General features: G+C 47.4%; 1 protein-coding gene across 2 annotated transcripts in view; it reads left to right on the top strand.

Moving 5' to 3' along the window:
* TGDS (TDP-glucose 4,6-dehydratase) overlaps nt 1-21,289 on the top strand; it is a 465,036-nt gene that overhangs the window by 250,042 nt on the left and 193,705 nt on the right. For both annotated transcript variants that reach the window (XM_078657602.1, XM_078657603.1), the window contains exon 6: nt 19,120-19,218. In XM_078657602.1, coding sequence (XP_078513728.1) covers nt 19,120-19,218 — 99 coding nt within the window. The remainder of the gene's footprint in view (nt 1-19,119; nt 19,219-21,289) is intronic.

Genomic DNA, 21,289 nt, shown 5'->3' with positions numbered 1-21,289 from the left:
ACCAGCACCTATCTGCCCCCCTGATCTTCAAGTTTCTTCCTCATTGTAACATCCTTACGTTTTGATAATATAGCCACTCCTCTGGTCCTAGCCCCCTCTTTCGAATATGCGAGCAAGTGAAACCCTAACTGTTCTAGTAGATACCCTTTTGCTCCCTCGATGTGCGTTTCCTGGAGACACACAAAGTCTACACACATAGTTCTCAATAGAGTAGCCACCCGTTGTCTCTTGAGGCAATCATTCAACCCACACACATTCAGTGTAAATATTCGAATACCGATTTACAAAACATCCGGTGATTGCCCTAACCAGTTAACCGACCAAAATTTATTGAGGTTTCCTTCAGCCTCTATTGCTTCAGCCAAGTGTAATTCCGCATTATATGTGTTCAGTATATTCAAATTTGTGCCTTTTCCTTGCAAAAAATGTTGCACAGTTGTGCTGTGTCCTTTACCCGTCCCCTCCCCTAGCTCCCCCAGTACCCCTCCCTCAGGACTCCCCCTCCCCCCCCTCCTTTACAGGCAAATAGGTCAATCCTGACCTAGAGCCCCAGGAAGTCCTGTCCCCCCCCTCCCATATATATATATATATATATATATGCTACTATGATCCTAGTGCTATGCTGATGCTAGTGCTGGTGCTCCATCTAATAAACATAACAAAGATATTAACATATTAGCTCATTTCAGTTCATAACTCTTTATCCCTACTAATGATCTTTTTGCATTTTTCTTTTAGCTCAGTTAGATATGCTTGAGCCTTGATTTCAGAAGAACATCCTAGCTTGCCCATTTACCACCACCTTAAGACGACATGGAAACATCAGAAAGGCCTTGCACCCCAAATTCTGAAAGGGGGATATTAATTGTCTCATTCGCCACCTTCTCTCAACTGTGGCATGGCAAAAATCTGGACAGGCAAAGAATGTTGTGCCATGTAGGATCGTCTGGCCTCAGGTTTGGCCTTATCCATGACCTCTTGACTAAGTAAGTAGTTCCCCACATAGACCAATATAGCCCTAGGCTTGTCCTGATGAGAGGCTGTATATATTTTCTTCTAGACAAGAGGGAACCGGTGGACGCGCTGTATTTCACTCGCCCAGTTCCATGCTGTTAACTCATGAAAAGCCCCCCTGAGCAAAGCGATGACATATGCCCGCACATCCTGCCCTTCCTTCCCCTCTGTGACCCCAAGTAGTCTAATGTTATTCTGTCTCTGACGGTTCTCAAAGTCCTCAAGCTTCCAGTGAACATCGGCCAATATTTTCTCCTGATCCTGCTTAAATTCTTGCCACTTTGACACTTCATCCTCCAGTCTCCCTGTCCTTTCTTCCACCTACGTGACGCTGCCTGCCATATCTGCATAAAGTTTGTTCACTTTCCTTAGCGATCCCTGTATTTTTTTATTTGCTTGCTTGGCCCTTCGGCTTTCAGATCTAGCCTCTCCTTGCATTTGTTTCAAGGTAGTATATAGCAAATCCATGGTGGTGGCCTGTGGTGGACTGGTGGAATGAGAGTGGAATGAGAATGGATTGCTTCCTCCCCCCTCCTGATATAACTGGGAGGTAGCAGAGTAGTCCCAATCCAACTTCTTAACCACCTCCGACTGCGACAGACTCCCTGCCATCTTTGACTTGGTACGAGATCTTCTTTTTGTATTTTTAGACTTTTGGTGAGCAGAAGCCCTATGAACTGCAGTACTTTCTACAGCCAACGAGTCAGATTCCAAGTCTGAGTCTCCTGTGCAACTCTCTCCTGTTATTGATGATGAGCCTTACTCGTCATCGTCATCATTCACAGAAAAGAAACAGTTCTCACTGGGTGATCCCGGTGTTGAGGTAGCAGGATCCATTCTCTGCGCGGGAACCGCCTATTTGATGGGTGCACTCGTGATTTTAGCTATGGCTGCATTTTCTTTTGGTCGCGTTATTTGTTCCTCCGCTATATTCCCCATATCCTTGGCACCACCATTATTCTCAATCTCTTTAACCTGCACCCCTGCTCCTGTGTCAAGTATATTATTCAACTCAGTGCTTGTCAAAGGGATATCCTGTGCTATGAGGCCCCCACCGCTTGCATCGTTATACGCCTTGCTGCCCGCATCAGGGATATTATTCAAATCAGCGCTGTTTGTGCGGTTATCCTGTACTATGAGCCCCCCACTGCTTGCGTCAGTATACGCCTTGCTGCCCGTATTAGTTCCAGCAGGCATGTGCGATTGCAAGTCCAGGCCCGGCCCTGTGTTACCATCACCCAGTACCATTACCTGTGGTGTCTATCGATCTGCCAAGGGGTCTACCAAAACATCGACCTGTGCTGTAGATTGCTCCGTGGAAAAAAACGCCAGCTGCGAGGTCTCCTCAGCTGTCATCCTTGTATCGGCATCCGCGGTCAGGATCTCTCTCTGTTCATCCGCACTGTCATCGCTCGGCTCTCCTTGCCTTCCTGAGATCCTACGCGTTGTGCAGACTTTCCCAGAGAGAAACACCTCTGAATTTGGTGAAGGCGTTGCAGGGAACGACTCATACAGTGTAGGCAGCCGCAGATTGTTTTCTTTTACTGCAACTTCCCATTCTGGCATGTTTTCGTGCCTTTTTTCGCGGTGGCCCCTTTTTCCTTTTTTCCTTTGATTTCTCGCTGATCAATCCTTCTCGGGTCTCCTCGGGGTTTTTACCAATGTGCCTCCGAGTTTGTACCATTGCTCTGAGGTTAGGAGCAGAAACCGGGGCCGACACGCCGGGATCACTTTGAGCCGCTTTGTCCTTGTCTTTATCTTTCTGCTCTTTCTGCGGCTTTGGTCCTCTCAGCGCCATTGCTTGCATCAAGTTGCGCTGATCAAGTAGGGAATGATACGTCTTTGTTCCAATGACCAAGGATGCAATTCGCAGATGTGGCAACTTAATTTCATTTCTAGACAGCCAGTCCAGAAAGCGCTGAACTAGATTAAATAGGTACAGCATACTCCAGGGTAGAGCAGCAGGATTTCACAGCAGCACTCAAGTCCGAGGGAGAGGGTGTGACTGCTCCCTACGGTTTGTCAGCGGCCATCTTGCCCCCGAAAATCACCAATTTATGGGGTCTCAACTATTATAAGATAGTCCAGTAATGCCTCCCCTTGGAGACCCCATATAGGGACTGCTAATCTGGCCTCTTCTATTCCTATCGTCATATATAACAGATTATGATTTGAGATCGTTCAGCTCAAATATTCAGTATGCTGCTTCTCCAATTTCCCTTACTCTCTCACTAAGAATATGCCTAGTCGCATGTAAAAGGGAGCTCTGTTTTGTACAGATGAGTCTCCTTCCGTGCATCCATCGAACCCCAGTGCTTCTTGCAATCAGTGAAATATTTGATGAGCACCCTACAGTTGCCATCTTGTTATATGTCCATTACCATGTTATATAGTAATGCTCCTCTCAAGAATGCAAAATGAGTAGTACCCTACCAACTGACCTGCTATTTTTTAGGTCTCCCCTACGCAGCGCGCATGCATAGGAGAGAGACCTGTAGCCATCGACACAGCTTTCCCTGCAAAGACGTGCACGCGTTGCATTGCCTGCAATGGCAACACGTGCACGTCTGGCGATTCCACAGCGGTCCCGCCAAGCATATTGCAAACGACATTTAAGTTGTAATATGGTGGGCGGGCAGCAGCGACTCTTGGTGGTGCAGGGGGGTGGCGGTGGCTTGCGAGCTGCCCCCGCACTGCCAAAAGTCATAATTGGGCCCTTAGTGTCACTTAATACGACTGTCACTTCTTTTAAAGATATGATGCCAGCACTGTTGTGTAAGGTCCAAGGCATTGATATTTGTATATAATATGCCTTCTTTTAGGCCATAAAAACTTCCTTGTGGTCAGCGCTATGTGGGCCTTGATGAGTGCACAGGCATCTGTTTCGTGTTCCCGATCTGCCCTTTATCTGTGCCAGGGGAATCCGTTATTGCTGATGAGACCCCCGCAATTTATCAAGGCCTTACAATACACCAGGTCTTGTTTGCCTCTTTATAGGGACAGTACGTTGGTGCCTAGATTACCACAGTTTGAGCATGCAACTGTGTTTTATATGTGCCAAGATCACTGCAAAAGGAGCCTCTGGCTCTTCTGTGACCACCACCTATTGCTGAAGCAACTCTGAGCTTGGAGCGCCTCTCGGTAAGTTGGTGCTGCTGCCTCCCTATGTGTTCATGGCTGCCATTTTGTTCCTATCGGCGCGAGTGGCTGAGCTCAAGCCAAATTTGCAACCCAGCTTTTATGAATCGTTTGTTTACTCCGGAGACCCCCTCTCTTCCCAAAACATGATTTTATGAGTTGCATTGTACACTGTTAGGGCTGCTGCACAGGATAAGTGCCTTATTATAGTAGAGAAGAGCAGGAGTGGCAGGCTGGTGCGGCTCACTCCAGTGCACTCCTGGCACACCCTCATGGATGTTACATATTTACTTGAATTGTGTTTTTGTCATCCACAATTTTGGGGATTGTTAGCCCCAGACTTAATGGGTCTAAAGTATTACGCAAATGTGCCACTAACAGTAGGGAAAGAGATGTTTTTTTTTTTATCTTTTCCCCTTCTTCACTGTCCCATACTCTGTATTGAACTCCGTTTGGTTCAATGTTTTTGAGCTTTGTAGATTGGTTGACAAAGTTTGATTAATTCCTCTTCAATTGCCTGACTTTGGTATATATTCCAAGATTCATGTATCATTTTTACAGGTTTCACCTTACATCTTACATCTTTATTTTCCTTTAAAACATATCGAGGGAGCGAAAGAGCGTGTTGAGTGGCTGCTTTCCTTTTCCTTGTTTCTGATTGCTTGTATGGTTTTGTAGTCCTCTTCCAAAGTTTCTTTGTACAAAATTTTGGGTGGTTTAACCTGAAGACTGATGATAATTTCTCCATATGCCACAAAATGTGAAGACCAGTGGTCATGAAAATCGTGGTCGACTCCCAGCATAATTGAGTATTGGAATAAACATGGCTGCTACACCCAAAAGATATTTTATGAAACACTGTTTCTCAACATGGAATAACAGTAGGCCACAAGGCAAACATATTACCTAATTTAAAGGGTTGATTGCCAACATCGGGGTACTGGCCCACAGACCCAGATTATGAATACAGTTTTCAGATATTCTCATTGGTAATACAGAAACCAAGCAGGGTCCTGTAATGGTATAACCTAAATGTGGACATTACTGAGACTCTGTATCTCCTTGGCAGAACATTCTTAAATAGTTCCTGATCAATATCACAAGTCAGTCACTCTGATAATTTTCCAGCCCATTTTAGTAGTTGGTTCTCAGCGTGGTGTCAGAACATCTGATAAAAAGCATAGAATGTTTACTTGGGCTGCGCCTGCAGTGCTCTACAAATCCACCTTACATTACATTGTACAGAAATTAACATAGTTCCATAGCAGCAAACACTTAACAAAAATTATCACAAGGAAAGTAAAATACATTTTGTAGCAAGATAAAAGACTTAAGGACTCCCCCCACCCCCTCCCCCAATGATATATTTAGTGTAAAAGTTGCAGTTTTTAATTCGACAATTGGGAATGCTGTGGAAGCAAGACAATTTCAGGAAGTTTTCTGCAGGTTCAATTATGGAGTGCGCCCATGAAGTCTTGGAATCCTCTACCGTCTGTATATATTGCAGTAGGCATGCCCTTGAATCATCAGCGTATTAAACTTAACGTGACTTGGGAGGCATTGGTGGTTCTTGTGGCCAAAGAGAGAAAACAACGAAATGCGTTCAAATGAGCATGTGTCACAGAAGGAACTTTAATAATACTGTATGCACATTTGTTGGACTATGCCTTTTTTGCAGTCATCCCTGCACTACTGTTTTTTGCTTGCAGGATCATTTAATGGAATGATAATCAACCCGGATTCCGAAAAATAACGATTAGAAAACCGAATATTTATGAAAAGAACTTAATTTATCCTAATCGGGGACATGATTGATCGCTTGGTTTTGGTCAGGAATCGACATTTATATTATACAAGGTCTGAGAACTCACTTATTTTGGAAATTTCAGCGATAACAGATTGGTGTTTTTTTAGTGACATGACAAAAAAGACTTGATAAAGTTACGTTCAGTAAAGAAACACGTGTCGGCTGCCTGCTTCAGCTCTTCGTGATCAAAGTGAAGAATCTTGCAAAAATATTGATGTCCATTTATATCTTTGTCACATTACTAAATATACATATTGTGTCTTGTCAATAAGAATTGTATTGAGATGAGTTCTACCTATCAACAAGATATTAAATCATAAAGCCAATACAATGATCTGATGTTCTCTTTTTCTTATAAAGGCATAAGTACTGTTCGTCGGAGTCGCGGGCGCCGCGTCCAGCTCCACACCCTCCGGTCCCTGGGCTAAACGCGGCGCCGGAGGAGATCGAGCGCTTCCTCATGGCCATGAGGAAACTCTCTCCTCCGACGGGCTCCGCGGCGCCTTCGGGCCCAGCGGACCCGTCTGGGGCCTCTAGCGGGTCGGGGGCTTTGGCCCCGACGCCGTCGGGAGCTTCGACGCCGCCGACGCCTTCGGGCCCGGTGCCGCTGGGCCCCACAATCCCGACGCCGCCGGTGACTTCGGGCCCGGCGCCACAGGGTCCAGCGGCCCCGGCGCCGCTGGCGCCTTCGGGCCCGGCGCCGCGGGACCCCACTAGGCCTTCTTCGGGATCTGGGTCGTCGCCAGTCCTTACGACCTCCCCGGCGTCGGACCATCAGGTGTCGCCTCCGGCGGCGCCCTCGGGCGGCGCCGCCCTCGGGGGGCGTTGTCCCCGATTCCTCCTTCGTTCCTGTTCCGACGTCGGGACGGCCCCGTTGGGCGCCGCTCCAGACGTTGTTTGGAGAGTTTCACTTCTATGAACAGGCCCCATTAATTGAAAACCCTGAGTATCAGGAGATGGGTGAGGAAGGGGATTGGGAGGGGTCTGAGGACCCTCTGACCCGAGAGTGTCAGTCTCATGAGGACTGGGCAGGAGACCTTGGGGAGGCCAGTGGCCTGGACACCTCTCCAGACACTGGTTTTGTCTCCCCTCCTACCGTGGCTTCGGAGGAGGGGGCAACCTACAGTGTGGTGTTGATGAGGGCTGCCAAGGCCTTGGGCCTTGAGCTCCCCGTCGCGGCCTTGAGGACTAATCTCCTCACTGAGGTCCTTAAACCGCAGTCAAGCACAGCCGAGCCTCTGCTGCCCTTTAATGAGGCCTTGACCGACGTTCTTCTGGGCACTTGGTCCAAGCCCGCTACGGGTTCGCCCGTAGATAGGAACGTGGCCAGACGCCACCGCCCAGCCCCGGGCGACCCATGTTTCCTGTCCACCCACCCCACCCCCGAGAGCCTGGTCATCCAGGCCTCCAATTCCCAGACCGCGTTCCCGTCGGCTCCGCCGGACAGGGAATCCAAGAGGTATGAGCAGTATGGCAAAAAGATCTTCTCATCCCTTAGTCTGGGACTGCGGTCTTCCAACACCGCATGCCTCTTGGGCCGTTACACCTACTCTCTGTGGGATACGGTCGCGGAAGTGCTGCCAGAGTGTCCGTTGGAGGTACGGGCCAAACTCGGCCAAGCCCTTGTGGCGGGCCGGGATGCAGCCAAATATTCCATCCGGTGTGGGCTGGATACCACCGACTTGCTAGGGAGAGCGATGGCAACGACGGTGGCGGTCAGACGCCACGCCTGGCTGAGGACCGCCAACTTTTCGGCCGATGTCCAGAACACGTTGATGGACATGCCGTTTGATGGCCGTCGCCTCTTTGGCGACAAAGCAGACCATGCGCTTGAGCGCTTTAAGGACTCCAGGGCTACGGCCAAGTCCTTGGGCCTCTCGGCCCCGGGCCAGCAATCGGCTGCTTTTCACTCCTTTCGTGGCCACGGAAGGGGTGTGCCCACACGTGCTGCCAGCCACGCTCCGCAGGGCAATACCCAAAGCGGTGGCGGCCGTGGGAACCGCCGTCCGGGCGGTAGGGGTCAACGGCGAGGTCAGTCCACACCTTCCCCCGCAGCATCCGCCTCAAAACCCTCCTAGTCCGTGCTTTCAGGCCCATGTGACGCCAGTGGGGGGCAGGGTTCGCCATCACCACCTCCACTGGCGCACTGTCGCTTCGGACAGGTGGGTGCTGCAAATCGTCCGAAGGGGCTACTCCCTCCCCTTCGAGGCGACTCCTCCAGCCATGCCACCGCAGACCCACCGTGTATCGGGGGATCATTTACGACTTCTGCAGGAGGAAATTACGGCCCTCTTGGCCAAGGGGGCCATCGAGCGCGTTCCTGGGCCAGAAGTAGGGTGTGGTTGCTACTCCCACTACTTTCTGGTACCCAAGAAGGGCAAGGGGGGCCTACGCCCTATCTTGCACCTAAGGAACGTCAACTGCTTCCTCCGGAAGGAGAAGTTCAAAATGCTGACACTGGCTCAGGTCTTAGCTGCCTGGACCCAGGAGACTGGATGGTAGCGTTGGACTTGCAGGACGCTTATTTCCACATCCCCGTCCTGCCGGCCCACCGGCGCTAGCTGCGGTTCACGGTTGGCCACGAGCACTTTCAGTTTACCGTGCTCCCCTTCGGCCTTACCAGCGCCCCACGGGTGTTCACAAAGGTGATGGCGGTGGTCGCAGCTCATCTGCGCAGGTTAGGGGTTTCAGTCTTCCCCTACCTCGACGACTGGTTGTTGAAGGCGGGCTCGCCCCAGACAGTCGTCAGCCACCACCAGACTACGGCAGATCTCCTGCACCAGCTGAGGTTCTCCATCAATGTGCCAAAGTCACACCTGTGCCCCTCTCAGAAGCTCCTCTTCATCGGAGCGGTTCTGGACTCGGCGCGGTTTCGGGTTTATCCACCCGAACAGCGGGTCCGGGATATTCAGGCTTTGATTCCCATCTTTCAGCCGTTATCCCGGGTCTCGGTCAGGTTGACGCTGCGGCTTCTGGGGCTGATGGCCTCCTGCATCCTTCTGGTGCATCACGCCAGGTGGCGGATGCGGGCTCTGCAGTGGGACCTGAAGTTTCAGTGGGCCCAGCATCAGGGCAACCTGTCCGACCACGTCCTGATCTCGGAGGGCACTGCGAGACAGCTGCAGTGGTGGCTCACGGACCGCGATTGGGTCAGCGGCAGATCCCTCTCCCTTCCCCAACCGGAGCACGTAGTTGTGACGGACGCGTCCCTCCAGGGCTGGGGAGGCCACATGGGAAAGGCGGAGATCAGAGGCCTCTGGTCTCCGGCCGAGGCCCGGCTCCACATCAACCTGTTGGAGCTACGGGCGATTCGTCTAGCACTGAAGGCATTCCTCCCCTCTGTCCGGGGGAGTGTAGTGCAGACGTTCACGGACAACATCACCGCCATGTGGTACTGCAACAAACAGGGCGGGGTGGGGTCGTGGACCCTTTGCCAGGAGGCTCTGCGCCTCTGGCAATGGCTGGAACGCCAGGGCGTGACCCTGGTGGCTTAACACCTGGCAGGTTCTCTGAACGCCAGGGCGGACGAGCTCAGCCGTCTGTGCATGATGGATCACGAATGGCGTCTGAACTCGGACGTGGCGCAAGGCCTCTTTCAGCAATGGGGAGAGCCTTGGTTAGATCTATGCGCCACCGAAGAGAACGGGCAATGTCATCAGTTCTGCGCTTTGGAATTTCCAAGGCGGCAGTCACTCGGAGACGCTTTTCGTCGCGAGTGGAGTTGCGGTCTATTGTACGCCTTTCCCCTATACCACTTCTGCCCAGAGTGCTGAAGAAGATCAAGCGCGACCGGGCCCAAGTCATCATTGTGGCTCCGGACTGGGCGAGAAGGTACTGGTATCCAGAGCTACTCAGTATGTCAGTCGATCCCCATGTTCGCCTGGCTCTTCAGGAGGACCTTCTGTCGCAGCAGCAGGGGACGGTCCTCGACCCGAACCTGTCCAGTCTCCACCTCCATGCTTGGAGATTGAGCGGCGACAGTTGAGGCCATTTGACTTGCCTCCTGAAGTCTGTAACGTCATTCTAGCAGCCAATCGTCCCTCCACAAAGTCGGTATACGCCTGCAGGTGGAACAGATTTGTGGCATGGTGCACAGCAAAGGCTGTGGATCCTCTTGCTGCCCCTCTCTGAGGTTCTTCTCTTCCTTCTTTCTCTTGCCCAGCAGGGCTCTGCTCTGGGCACTATCAAGGGCTACCTTTCTGCCCTGATCAACCTTCTTTATTCAAGTCCCCTATTGTAAATAGATTTCTAAAAGGCATCACACACACATTTCCTCCTGTTCCGTTTGTGATGCCTCATTGGGACTTGAACCTGGTTCTTACGTTTCTGATGTGCGCTCCTTTTGAGCCACTTCACAACTGTCCTCTCCGCCTTCTTACTCTGAAGACTGCTTTCCTGGTTGCCATCACCTCTGCCAGGAGAGTGAGTGAGCTCCAGGCCCTTTCTTGTACTCCACCTTTCCTTTCTGTCCATCCTGACAAAGTGGTGTTGCGTACTAAGCCATCTTTCCTGCCCAAGGTTGTCACGGCCTTCCACATCGGGCAGTCTATCACCTTGCCAACCTTCTTCCCGCCACCACATCCCTCCAAAGAGGAAGAGCGGCTCCACCGTCTGGACCCAAAACGTGCGCTCTCATTTTACTTGGATCGCACACACCAGTTCCGGGTGGATGACCAACTCTTTGTTGGTTACGTGGGCGCTAAGAAGGGGAAAGCGGTGCACAAGAGGACCATCTCCCGGTGGATCATCTTGTGAATCCAGGCATGCTACTCCTTGGCTAGAAAGGAGCCTCCTGTTGGATTACGGGCTCATTCCACCCGAGCCACGGCGACTACTACTGCCCTGGGCCGGGGTGTGCCCTTACAGGATATCTGCCAGGCAGCTACGTGGGCGTCGCTGCACACGTTTGCAAGACACTACTGCCTGGACAGTCAAGTCCGGAGGGATGGCTTCTTTGGCCGTTCCGTCCTCCAGGACTTTCTGGTGTGATTATTGGTTCGCAGACCCACCACCGGGGTTGGTATTGCTGGGGTATCTATTCTAAGGTAAGGAATCTAATACTAAAGTGTCTCTTTCAGATGCACAAGTTACTACTTGTGTAACGATATATCTGTAAGAGACATTAGTTAGTATTAGATTCCTTACCGACCCACCCATCCTCCCCGTTCTGCGAACCGATATCTAGGGTTAGGGTTATCCCCTTTCAGGGCCCTAGTTTCAATGGCACCAGTGTTGGTTTTTAACATGGCTCTGCATTTCTGGCGCGGAAAAGCTGTGTCTAAGAACTGACGTCAGCACGCGGAGGCGGCGTCCAAGTACTCCGACGACGTCATCACGGCGCCCACGACGCCGAAGATGGACGCGGAGCCGCAGACGACGCCTACCGACGCGCAAGGGTACTGCTACGCAAAAATTTCCGGATCCAGTCTGACGCCTGGGGATATTCTAAGGTAAGGAATCTAATACTAACTAATGTCTCTTACAGATATAGCGTTACACAAGTAGTAACTTGTGCTTCAGTGGTAATTCCTGATATGAGAGGAGCAGCGTGGTCAGGTTTGGTATGGTTGGAATAGTGATAATAAATGCTGCCCAATGGTGTGCATAGATTTATTATCACTATTTTAGAAATGCCACTTTTAGAAGTTGACACTTCTGTGTGCTGTGTGTCTGCCTACCTGATGTGTAGTGCATGTCTGGCTCTGTAGTGACAGGCTGGTGAGGTGTGTGTGGCTCCAGGGAGGGCAGGGTGAGTCGGCGCTAGGCTGAATAGGGGATCTGCATTTGGAGTAGTGGGAGGTGTGGTCCCCTGACCCTGAATAGATCTGTGCCTGCCTGGGTGACTGCTGGTTCCGCCCCCCCTGGGGTGGTCTGAGGACCGAGCCCCCATCTCACAAAGGAGTGTGTGAGCACTGTACACAGAGTGCTTCAACACCCCCTCCCCCCAGAACCAGTTGAGACTGGTTCCCTCAAGCCCTGCGACAGGGCAGAACAAAGGAGAAATGTACTATAAATACTGGGGCTGTGACCCCATGTGTAGTGTGCTTTCTGGTACCTATTCTGGGGCGAAGGACTGCAGGGCGACAGGAGGAACCGCAGTGGGACCCAGCTGCGACTTCCTGGGGGTCCCTACGTGCTGGCCTGCCTGTGCCCAGCTCTGCCCCTGAGGACTTTGATGGGCTTGACCTGGGGGGAGCGCTCTGGACTTTGCTGCGTGCTCCAGCACAAGAGGCGCACTGGTGCCTTGCAGTGCTCTGCTGCGTAGACTGCAAGGGGGATCCCGGCGTGGGGACCCCCCCCCGGCTGCTGTGGAGTCAAGCAGGAGCCCACCCCGCATTTGTGCCCCCTGAGGAGCGGGAGCCCACCCTGCTTTTATGCTACTTTGGAGTGGGAGCCTACCCCGCGTTTTGCCGAAGAAGCGGGAGCCCTCCCCGCATTCTGGGTTTCTGAAGCAGGAGCCCACCCAGCGTTTGTGCATTTTTAACGGCGGGATCTTACCCCGCATGTTGGTGCCACTCTTGGTATAGCGGGAGCCCACCCCGCATTTTTGTGTATTTTTAAGGTGGGAGCCTAACCCGCACTTGGAGCCGGGGTCTGGAGCGAACGCCACCAGCGTGACCTGGAAGTCAGGCGCCTGTTGTGGGAGGAGTTGTGGCAAAGGGAAGTGCGGGCCAGAAGACAGGTGATGGAAGGCCTAGTTGTGTGTGGGGCGTGAGCTCCCAGCTGCTGCTTCCGGCATTTTTTCTGTGAGCGGAGCCGACGAGAGGCAGGAATCCTCCCGGCTCCCATGCAATTCAGCCGACGGCTGTGAGGAGAACCGCTTAGCCCCCACCGGAATGGTGAGTGGGGCTGAGCTTCTGGGCATTGAGCTCCGATCGCCGTGTGGGCGGGAGCATTACCCATTCTGGGCCGGGGCCGAGGAGGGTGAGCTAAGTGTTGGCTTCCCTCCCCCCTCAGGGTCTGAGATTGCTTGGGGGTACTTTTGTGTTGCCCTGAGTTAGGGGCAGAGATTGGTGTTCGCGGCGGCACTGCAGCGACGTGGGCTCCTGCTGAAAGAGCACACAGGGCAAAGAGAGCCCTGGCTTTAGAGAACTCAGAGGCGCTAGGACTGCCATCTGGGGCCAGTGGGCTTCCGGGAACGTGGGGGGCATTACAGGAAATGTATTTATGCCTGAGAGGAGCAGGAGGTGTAGTAAGGATGCACTGCGCTTCTGCTGATGTTTTTTCTTATTCCCCACGTGATGTATGCATAATTTCTTATGCTATATTGGTAATGTATGCCCTCTGAGAAAGCGGCACGGAGAAATGCATAATGTGTTTATGCCTAATGCTATTGCAATGTGTTCATACCATATGGGAATGCATAATGTGCCTATGCTACTTGTGGTAATGCTGAGTACAGTATTTTGCCAGTAGTTTCTGGTTGTGTGATTTTTAATGCTTGTATTTGTGATGATTCTGACAGTGGCCCGATTGACCCTGTCATGTATATAATCCCCTGTAAATTATGACCTGGTGCCAGTTGTCACGGTGTATATGTATAATTATGATTCTAATGTGTTTTGGATAATACAAAGACCATTTTTTATATAACCTTGTGTGGAATCTCTTTTGTGGTGTTCCTAGTGTGTTGCTGCTGTGTGAGAGTGTTGCGCAAACGCTTTACACATTAAGCCTGTCTGCTCGTGCCAAGCTACCAATGGGGTGAGCAGGGATTTTCTTCAGTGTGTAACTCCCTTGCCCTGATTAGAGTGGTGGTTTCTGCCTGGCTTAGGCACATGCCCTAGCCAACCAGAAATCCTTACAATATTGAACAATTAATCCCCAAAACTGCCCAATTTTAACACTCAAAATGTAAAAAAATGAGGCAACTGGAGAAAACACAGCACCGGTCTAGACTTTTTCTAGCCACTAATAAAAGATGATCTAATTGTTTTAAGTGTCTTGAGAATAGACAAATGTTTTGCCTTATTTTTCCTTCTGAGACCCTCATAACATATGTTTGCGTATTAGGCTCATTATTGCCTAAGGCTTCACATGTATTTTATCATGTGTAACTGTTGTATGCTATTTCATTGAAGTGCATTTAGAGTATTAACACGTTGTAACTTTTTTTTAAGATGTATTTTTAGCTCATCTGTTATGTATTCATAGAGTGTGACATTTAAAGAAAAGCACAGTGGCCTTAATGTGCTAGAGAATCCACATGCTTCTACTGTCAACCAACAACACAAATCATAGGTATAATTTTCCCCAAAAAATAAAAGTATTATCTAAACGAGTTCATGATCTTCTCAAGGAGATAGGTGCTTCAGACATTTCCAGAAGTAGCATCTGGGACGAATAGTTCCCACCAAGGTTTCGCTTTCTCATGTACTATCACGTTCTTTCAAGAACACTACATTAACAAACTCAGCAGACTGGGAAAAACACGAGCAATCGGCAGGTATACTTAAGTACCTTCTCGGAAGCTCCTAGTTTTGGTAAGATTTAGATACCGATGTTGACATTAGCTTTAACTAGGAAAGTAGTAACTCCATCGTAGATTCATATTATTCGCTTATTGAGTCTTTCTATTAAAAATCTACTTTAATACTTCATTTTTATATATATTCCGCATTAAAGCTGGGCTTTAATATGTTTATAAAGCCTTTTAAACGAGCTCACCTGCATCTTGTAATGCACTCTTATTTGCACCATGCGCGCTGCTGCCTTCTTTGTAACGGTTGTATTTGAGGGAAACCTCCTCAGGGGGGTGTGCTGTTCCTCGTATGTTTTTATTAGTGTAACTTACACAAATGATGCCCATGTGGTACTGGTTTTCTGAGTGTGCTGAAAGGTTGCACATATGCCGCCATAGATGTACTTGTGTTAGTGGAAGTGAAGCTTGCACCATTTCCTGTTCCCCCTGTAACCGGACTTCCTTTGCCCACCTTCCTCTTCCTCCCCTGGTAGCCTGTCTTTATTCTCCCCATATGTTGGTCTGTTCCTACTTTGTAACACGCCCGCTCTTCCTTTTCACCTAGCCCTTCTTAAGCTTAATATACAGTTGGGCCCTGCCATTTTGCCCTGCTTTTCGTCATGCAAACTGCCGTGTTTCTCTTGCTATGCCCCTACACTTGATTGTGGAAAAGTGTTTGTCAAGTTCCACTAACGTACATCGTTGGCAATAGCATTCCAAGCGTCCTAACAAAACAAATGTACATGCCAGCTGATACATACATATCCTCTTCCACACAGACAGACAGAACCGTCACAACACATGTAGTGAAACTGAAAGTAACCCTGAATGTGTGAAAAGCATTTTCACTAATACTATGCATTTGCCAAATCCTCGGAAAATTACTGAAGCTTGCAAACGTCTTTTCTTTAAAGAACACAATGGTTGATGTTGCCACTGCTTATTTACCTAGTTTTCAACCATATGAAATTAGTAACCACTCTTTCCTGTCTGCTTTTCCACGAAAATGAAGATTTCGTTTGTGAACAGACATAGACAACAGGTTGCTTAAGATATGCCAATTTCGACAGAACAATATTTAAGGATATTTATGAGTAATAGCTTAACAGATAAAAGAACCAAGAAAAGGTTCCATGTTTAACATGCAATTATGTGCCCTTTGCAGTACAAATATTCGCATCAATTCTGAGCTATATCTTTCTTTCTATTGGGTCGATTGGTGTCACTGTAGTTTCAACCTATACAGTTTCTCTAATGGAATAATTCTGTTCGCTGTTCTGAAGAGTATTGCAACCTCAAACTAGCTTTGTTAGTTCTACCTTTAATCATAAAGCTGAAACAGTATTTGGCATACAGGTACTTCTTTTGAGTGCCTTGAGATCTCTATAAAGACGGAAGAGTTCTGAGAATTAAATTATAGCCTTCAATTGAGCTAAGATTAAAGAAGCTCAACCAATGGGTGCAAACAGCAAGAAAGTCCCCGATAGGCTATTAAGGGTTCTTGGATATGGTCAGCCAAAAAATGTAGTAAGGTGGCTCCTACGTTCTACAGGATATTGAAATTAATAAAACTCTGTGTGAATTGTTTACACACTTAGCAAATAAGCCAAACTCATAACAATGTAAGTTTATTTAAATTACAGTGCTTTAACAGGATAGACATTTACCAAACACTTAAACTCATATAAGAGAAACAAAGTTAGAGGGGGAACATCTTCAGCCATGTTTCCTATCGCAACAAGCAGTCCACGCAAAAAGGAACAACCGTAGCATGGTAGAACCCATTGTCTCCGACACCCTCATAACCAATATCTGCGTAATAGGCTCGAAGTTGCCTATGGCTCAATTTGACATGTTCCAAGACCAAATGCTTGTGCTGAGTTCTAAACAATGCATTGACAAGGTCAACAATCACCATCCCACTAAACTCTCTTTGGAAAGAAAAAAATACCAATAAAAGGCATTACCAGGAATCTCGGAGTCTGCTGGAATGTTAGCTTAAACTTAAACTCCCAGAAACTCCCAGATTGCAACGGTAGTCAAGTTGTTTTGTTAACCGCAATAACTCCTCAATCAACCCCTTCCTTAACACAAAGCAAAAGAAATAATGCAGAAACAGTGCAGCGCAGAACATGCCCTCTCCACGTCCATGCAGTGAGACCGTATTCTCTCAAAGGCAGGCACGACCAGCTGTTTGGTACAAAAAGGAATAGACCAAGTGCATGGCAACAGGACTGGTACCAAAAAGGTAAGCAAAAACATGGTGAAGGATCATCAGGTTCAGATGAGCAATCAGCCACTGAATAGTCTTTCTTGTCAATCAAAAAACAGAGTTGCTTCCAATAAGTTCACAAAAGGTAGACTGTTGTTAATAAAAAGTCATGAGGTCCACTGAAAAGGATTATAATTCACCAGACAGTTGCTCATAAGCCTTTTTTTTTTTCAATGAAGCAAAGAAAGGACCAGTCCCCTTTGAAATTGATGCAAGATCAACAGTGTTTATGCTTCTATTAATAATGTTTCAGTAGTAGATATATTATCCAGTCTCCTAAGAATATCATTTTGAGAGTTTATTTTTAAATTATATTGCCTCTTCCCTCTTATGGAAAGTACTCCACTCGATAATCTCAATTTAAAAAACTGCTGGCTGATTCCTTTCAGCATGACAGGGTTATCTTATTGATACGTATGCCCTACATCTATTTTCTCTTGCTGCCACTTCAAATCCAAGTGAGCCTTCACTGTCTGCCTCATTTTCCATGCATAAGAGTTCCCTATCTAAAGATTGTGTTTTTGCACGTGTTGATTGCCCCACTATTGATAGCGGACCACATAAGCACAAAAAAAGGAGCCAGACATCTTCCAGAGTCAACCTCGTCTTTTTCATCCACTCGTTCGAAGAAAGCAAGGGTCAGGGTGGAGTCTGACAATTTATCTGTGAACATTACATCCTTCATGCAGTAGGAAGGAGATGGCTTAGCTCGACCAAGAAAATCCACGTCCAGAAGAAACTCCAGATCAGGGGCCACTTGTATTGGGGCAATGAAAGCTGTTTTGTCCTGTTACATGAAGATCCTGTCAATGTAAATTATCACCCAAGCTCTCAGAGCTGCTGTTGCAGAGTTGAACACACCACAATAGCACCAGACCTTAAAGGATAGTTCAAATGTGGAGGGTTGCAAACTTTCATACCGTTCTTCCTGTATAGATTGTAAAAACTGTGGTATGAAACTGTTATATAAGTCTTTGAGATTTAGACAAGCCAGCCAGTGTCCTGGTAGAGTTTTCCTGAAACAGTGAATGTCTTCCATCTTGAAATGGTGAAATGATATTGTACCCGTTGACATTCCTTTAGATAATTGATAACTGGGTTTATTTGACCCATTTGGTCTCGCACAGAACATGTTGCTTGGATAACATCTAGAGTGAAGAGTTGTTGGACAAATAACTGCTTTTTTGCATGGAGTCAGGGTCGCTTTCCTCAGAGTGTGATCTTCTCTAAAGAAATACTTCTGCTTGAACGACTGCATTGTACTTGTTCCAGATGGAGGCATTTGATGGATCGTCCTGCTTTATGGTTTATTTATGTAAAAACATAGCGCTCTTGTCTCCCATCAAAGAAAGAGGAACCAGCCGCTATCTAATCTGCATTCATGATTGACATTCTCAGAGTTCTGTGCCATCAGATGTACCGGTCTGTTGGTGGAAAGCATTTCTGCATTCCTTGAACTTCCCATTGGAAGATCTAAAGGTTGTCCTAAGATCCATAGGTTGTGTGACCCTATTGAACTACAGAGTTGAAAAGACACATTGAGAGTGTACTCAATGAGTGATGGTACAGATGGCCATACATTGCTTGTCTCCTTTCAGAAAAGCTTCCCGAATAGCAGACAGTACTCACATTGATCAGTTTGTGTAGTGGACAGTTCTTTTGGTCGAATCGTCTTTGGTGTCACTTAGAAATCAAGATACAAAATATCCCACTAATTTGCGTTTTCCCTTTCTCTTAATTGTGTGTTATTTATGGCCTGCAGAATCACCTCCCCTTTGCTTTCGGTTCCTATGCAGGAGCAGAGGAATAATGGGGGAGCCATACAGAACATGCGTTCTCTTACCCGCCCCCAAATAAAATAAATACATTGCCACCTTCTACCACCACTCTGAGCCTTCCCTCTTGTCGAGAAGCTGTGCTTACTGCTTTCCAGGGCTCTTCTGACAGGCTCTTAGAGAGCCCATTCAGACCAGCCTGGGAATTCCTTCATGACCTAGCAACAGAGGTTAACAAGTTTTGTTACCCAGTGTAGCTACGCCATAACAGTGAATTACTGGATTTAGAATCCAGTCATTCCTGCTAATGGCCCTGCCATGCATAGCAATCTTACTAACATTGGCATTTGGTTGCAAACATATTTCTATTCTGTAGCCGACTGCTCAGCCTGACACTGTTGCTGTTATGATTAAGGTCAGAATAAAATTAGGAACATCTGACTAATTCTGAGTGCAGTAGAGTGTGTGAGAATACTAAGGCGGCCTCTTGATAACTGGTTTAATATAACACTACTAATGTTTAATGAGGGCCTATGTTACTCCCCCTGTGTATTTTGTTTCAACTAAATGTGGTTTGAATAGCTATGTTTAGTTATGGTGTTGGTAATGCTGTTCTCACTAAATATCTTACAATAATTTAATATTTTATTAGACATTTGATGAACTGTCCCCTTCTCGACCAACAAATCCATATGCTTCATCTAAAGTAGCTGCAGAGAGATGTGTACTTTCATACTGGGAAAAATATAAGGTACGAATATGCAAGTCTGAAACAATTATTGACAAATGTATGTTCTTTGAGTCTGCTTTCGAAAAAAAACATAAGGTAACAACCTGAGGACCTGGTTTCTGTCAAATATGTTACTAAAGCAGTTTGTGTCTCTTTATATCACTGTAACCACAAAATATGTATTTAGTGGGATCTCGGATTCTGATTAGGAGAATTGTGTTATTTGTTACATTGTAAAACTAGGATGCTTCAGTCCCAAATAGAAGTAAAAGATGATAACCGAACAAGCAATTATGATGATATGCAGAAATAGAGGTTTATTAATCTTCTTCATTGTCAACATTTTTGTATGTGTTGAGTTAGGTGAGAGCACTCGAAAGCATCTTGGGTAATTTACAAATCGGAGTGCTTGGCCTCGAGGTTTGGAGGTGTGCACAAACATTCCCTTCAAGTGAGCCACGGCCCATTGCCCTTCTAATCTCCAAGGTTTCCTAATTTCCTTTTATCTACAGACTGTATTTACATATGGTTTTTCTCAACTGTGTACATTTTGCGATCGCTTTAACTTCACATTTTATTTTACTTTTCTTATCTTCCCTGTCTCTTTTATTGTGGTATTTTTTATTATGACCCCCTTCAAGGCATGGACACAATCACAGCAATTTTGTCCTTCTTCTCCACTGTATTTGATTTTCGACACCTGAATGTTCTTTTCTTTTGATTAGATTTAAGGAAGCCCTAATCGAATGGACTCTTGAACACACTTTATTGCTCTGCAAACACACCCCTTGCGCCACCTGGTATAAGAAAGACCCCAAATGCTCCCTCTGTCATGATAGTCTTAATATTGATTCTTGGTGGCAGTATTATCACCTGTAAGTGCAAAATGGCTACATCTCTTGAAATATGTCTAATGACCCCATTGTAAATGTCTAGAACAAGTGTGATCGGTAGCAGCAGAATAATTATACACAATCTGTCTTTCTTAAGGCTATTGAGAAGCCTAAGTTGCTTTATCCAGTGGATGATGCAAACACCCATTTGTCCTAGAGTCCACAGACGAAACATGATCGACCCTCCCTCTTATTCCACCAGAAAGCTGTCCGTAGGAATGTAACTTTCACCACAGCAGCTTACCATAGAGTTCTACGTTTCTTCTGCATATAGTCTGACTAACTCCCAGTGAATGCAGGGTGGCAAGTGTTCCTCAGAGTAAGAGCTGGTGCTCAAATGATAAAGCGATCATTTGACCAGACTAGTAGTGGCTGTTATCCAAATGCCACTAGCTGTACCAAAAAAGTTACAGTTGCTCTTCTGCTAACCAAAAAACTTCACAGAATTTAATCATTACAATATTAGAGTGACCAAGCTAGTGCCTTACTGTGCGGCCTTCTCGCGTCTTAAAGGACTGAACTTGATTCTCCACCCAATGCCATGATGGCTGCTATGCTTGCCAGTCTTCCTGGTGTCATTCGGTCCTTCATGAAGGCCAGTATAATTGACCTCTGACAGGCAAAAAGCATTCTATACCCCTCACCAGAGAGTAAAGTGAACAATTAGAAGCTGCTCATCAAGTGAAAGTAAGCCTGGGTGCTGAAAGAAGTGACCCAAGCCACAAATAAGTATCCCTCAGACCCTGAGGGATCCAGCACATGGTTTTTGTGAGCCTGATCGAGAGCTCTTGAATTGGACCCTGAGGCCTCATAATGTTTGTTACTCTGGTGGCCCAGTTAGTGTCTTATTTACAGTGTCCGAACCCACCCAGACACCTCTCAACTGCAATAGAATGGAATCATTGTTCCCATGTTGCTGTCCGCTGTACAGGACCTAATATTTGATGATTCTAAATTCCAAGGGAGCTCTGTCGCTAAACCAAGTCCTTGTCCTATTCACACTAATCATTTAAAGTTGTAATTGCTTCACTTGGACCAGCAGTGCAAAAACAGAAGTGCCTTCTCATCTACATTTTGTAGAACATTTGGTATTACTACTAAAGTACTACAAAATGCTATACACAAACTTGCGTGTGTAAATCTTGACCTCCACCTCTCCTATCTTTTCTGTGGGGAGCGCCTCAAACGCACAGGCCAAA

Source organism: Lissotriton helveticus, chromosome 8 (genome assembly GCF_964261635.1).
Source record: "Lissotriton helveticus chromosome 8, aLisHel1.1, whole genome shotgun sequence".
NCBI lineage: Eukaryota > Metazoa > Chordata > Amphibia > Caudata > Salamandridae > Lissotriton > Lissotriton helveticus.
Note: the sequence above shows the minus strand (reverse complement) of the source record. Positions and strands in the feature narration are given on the sequence as shown.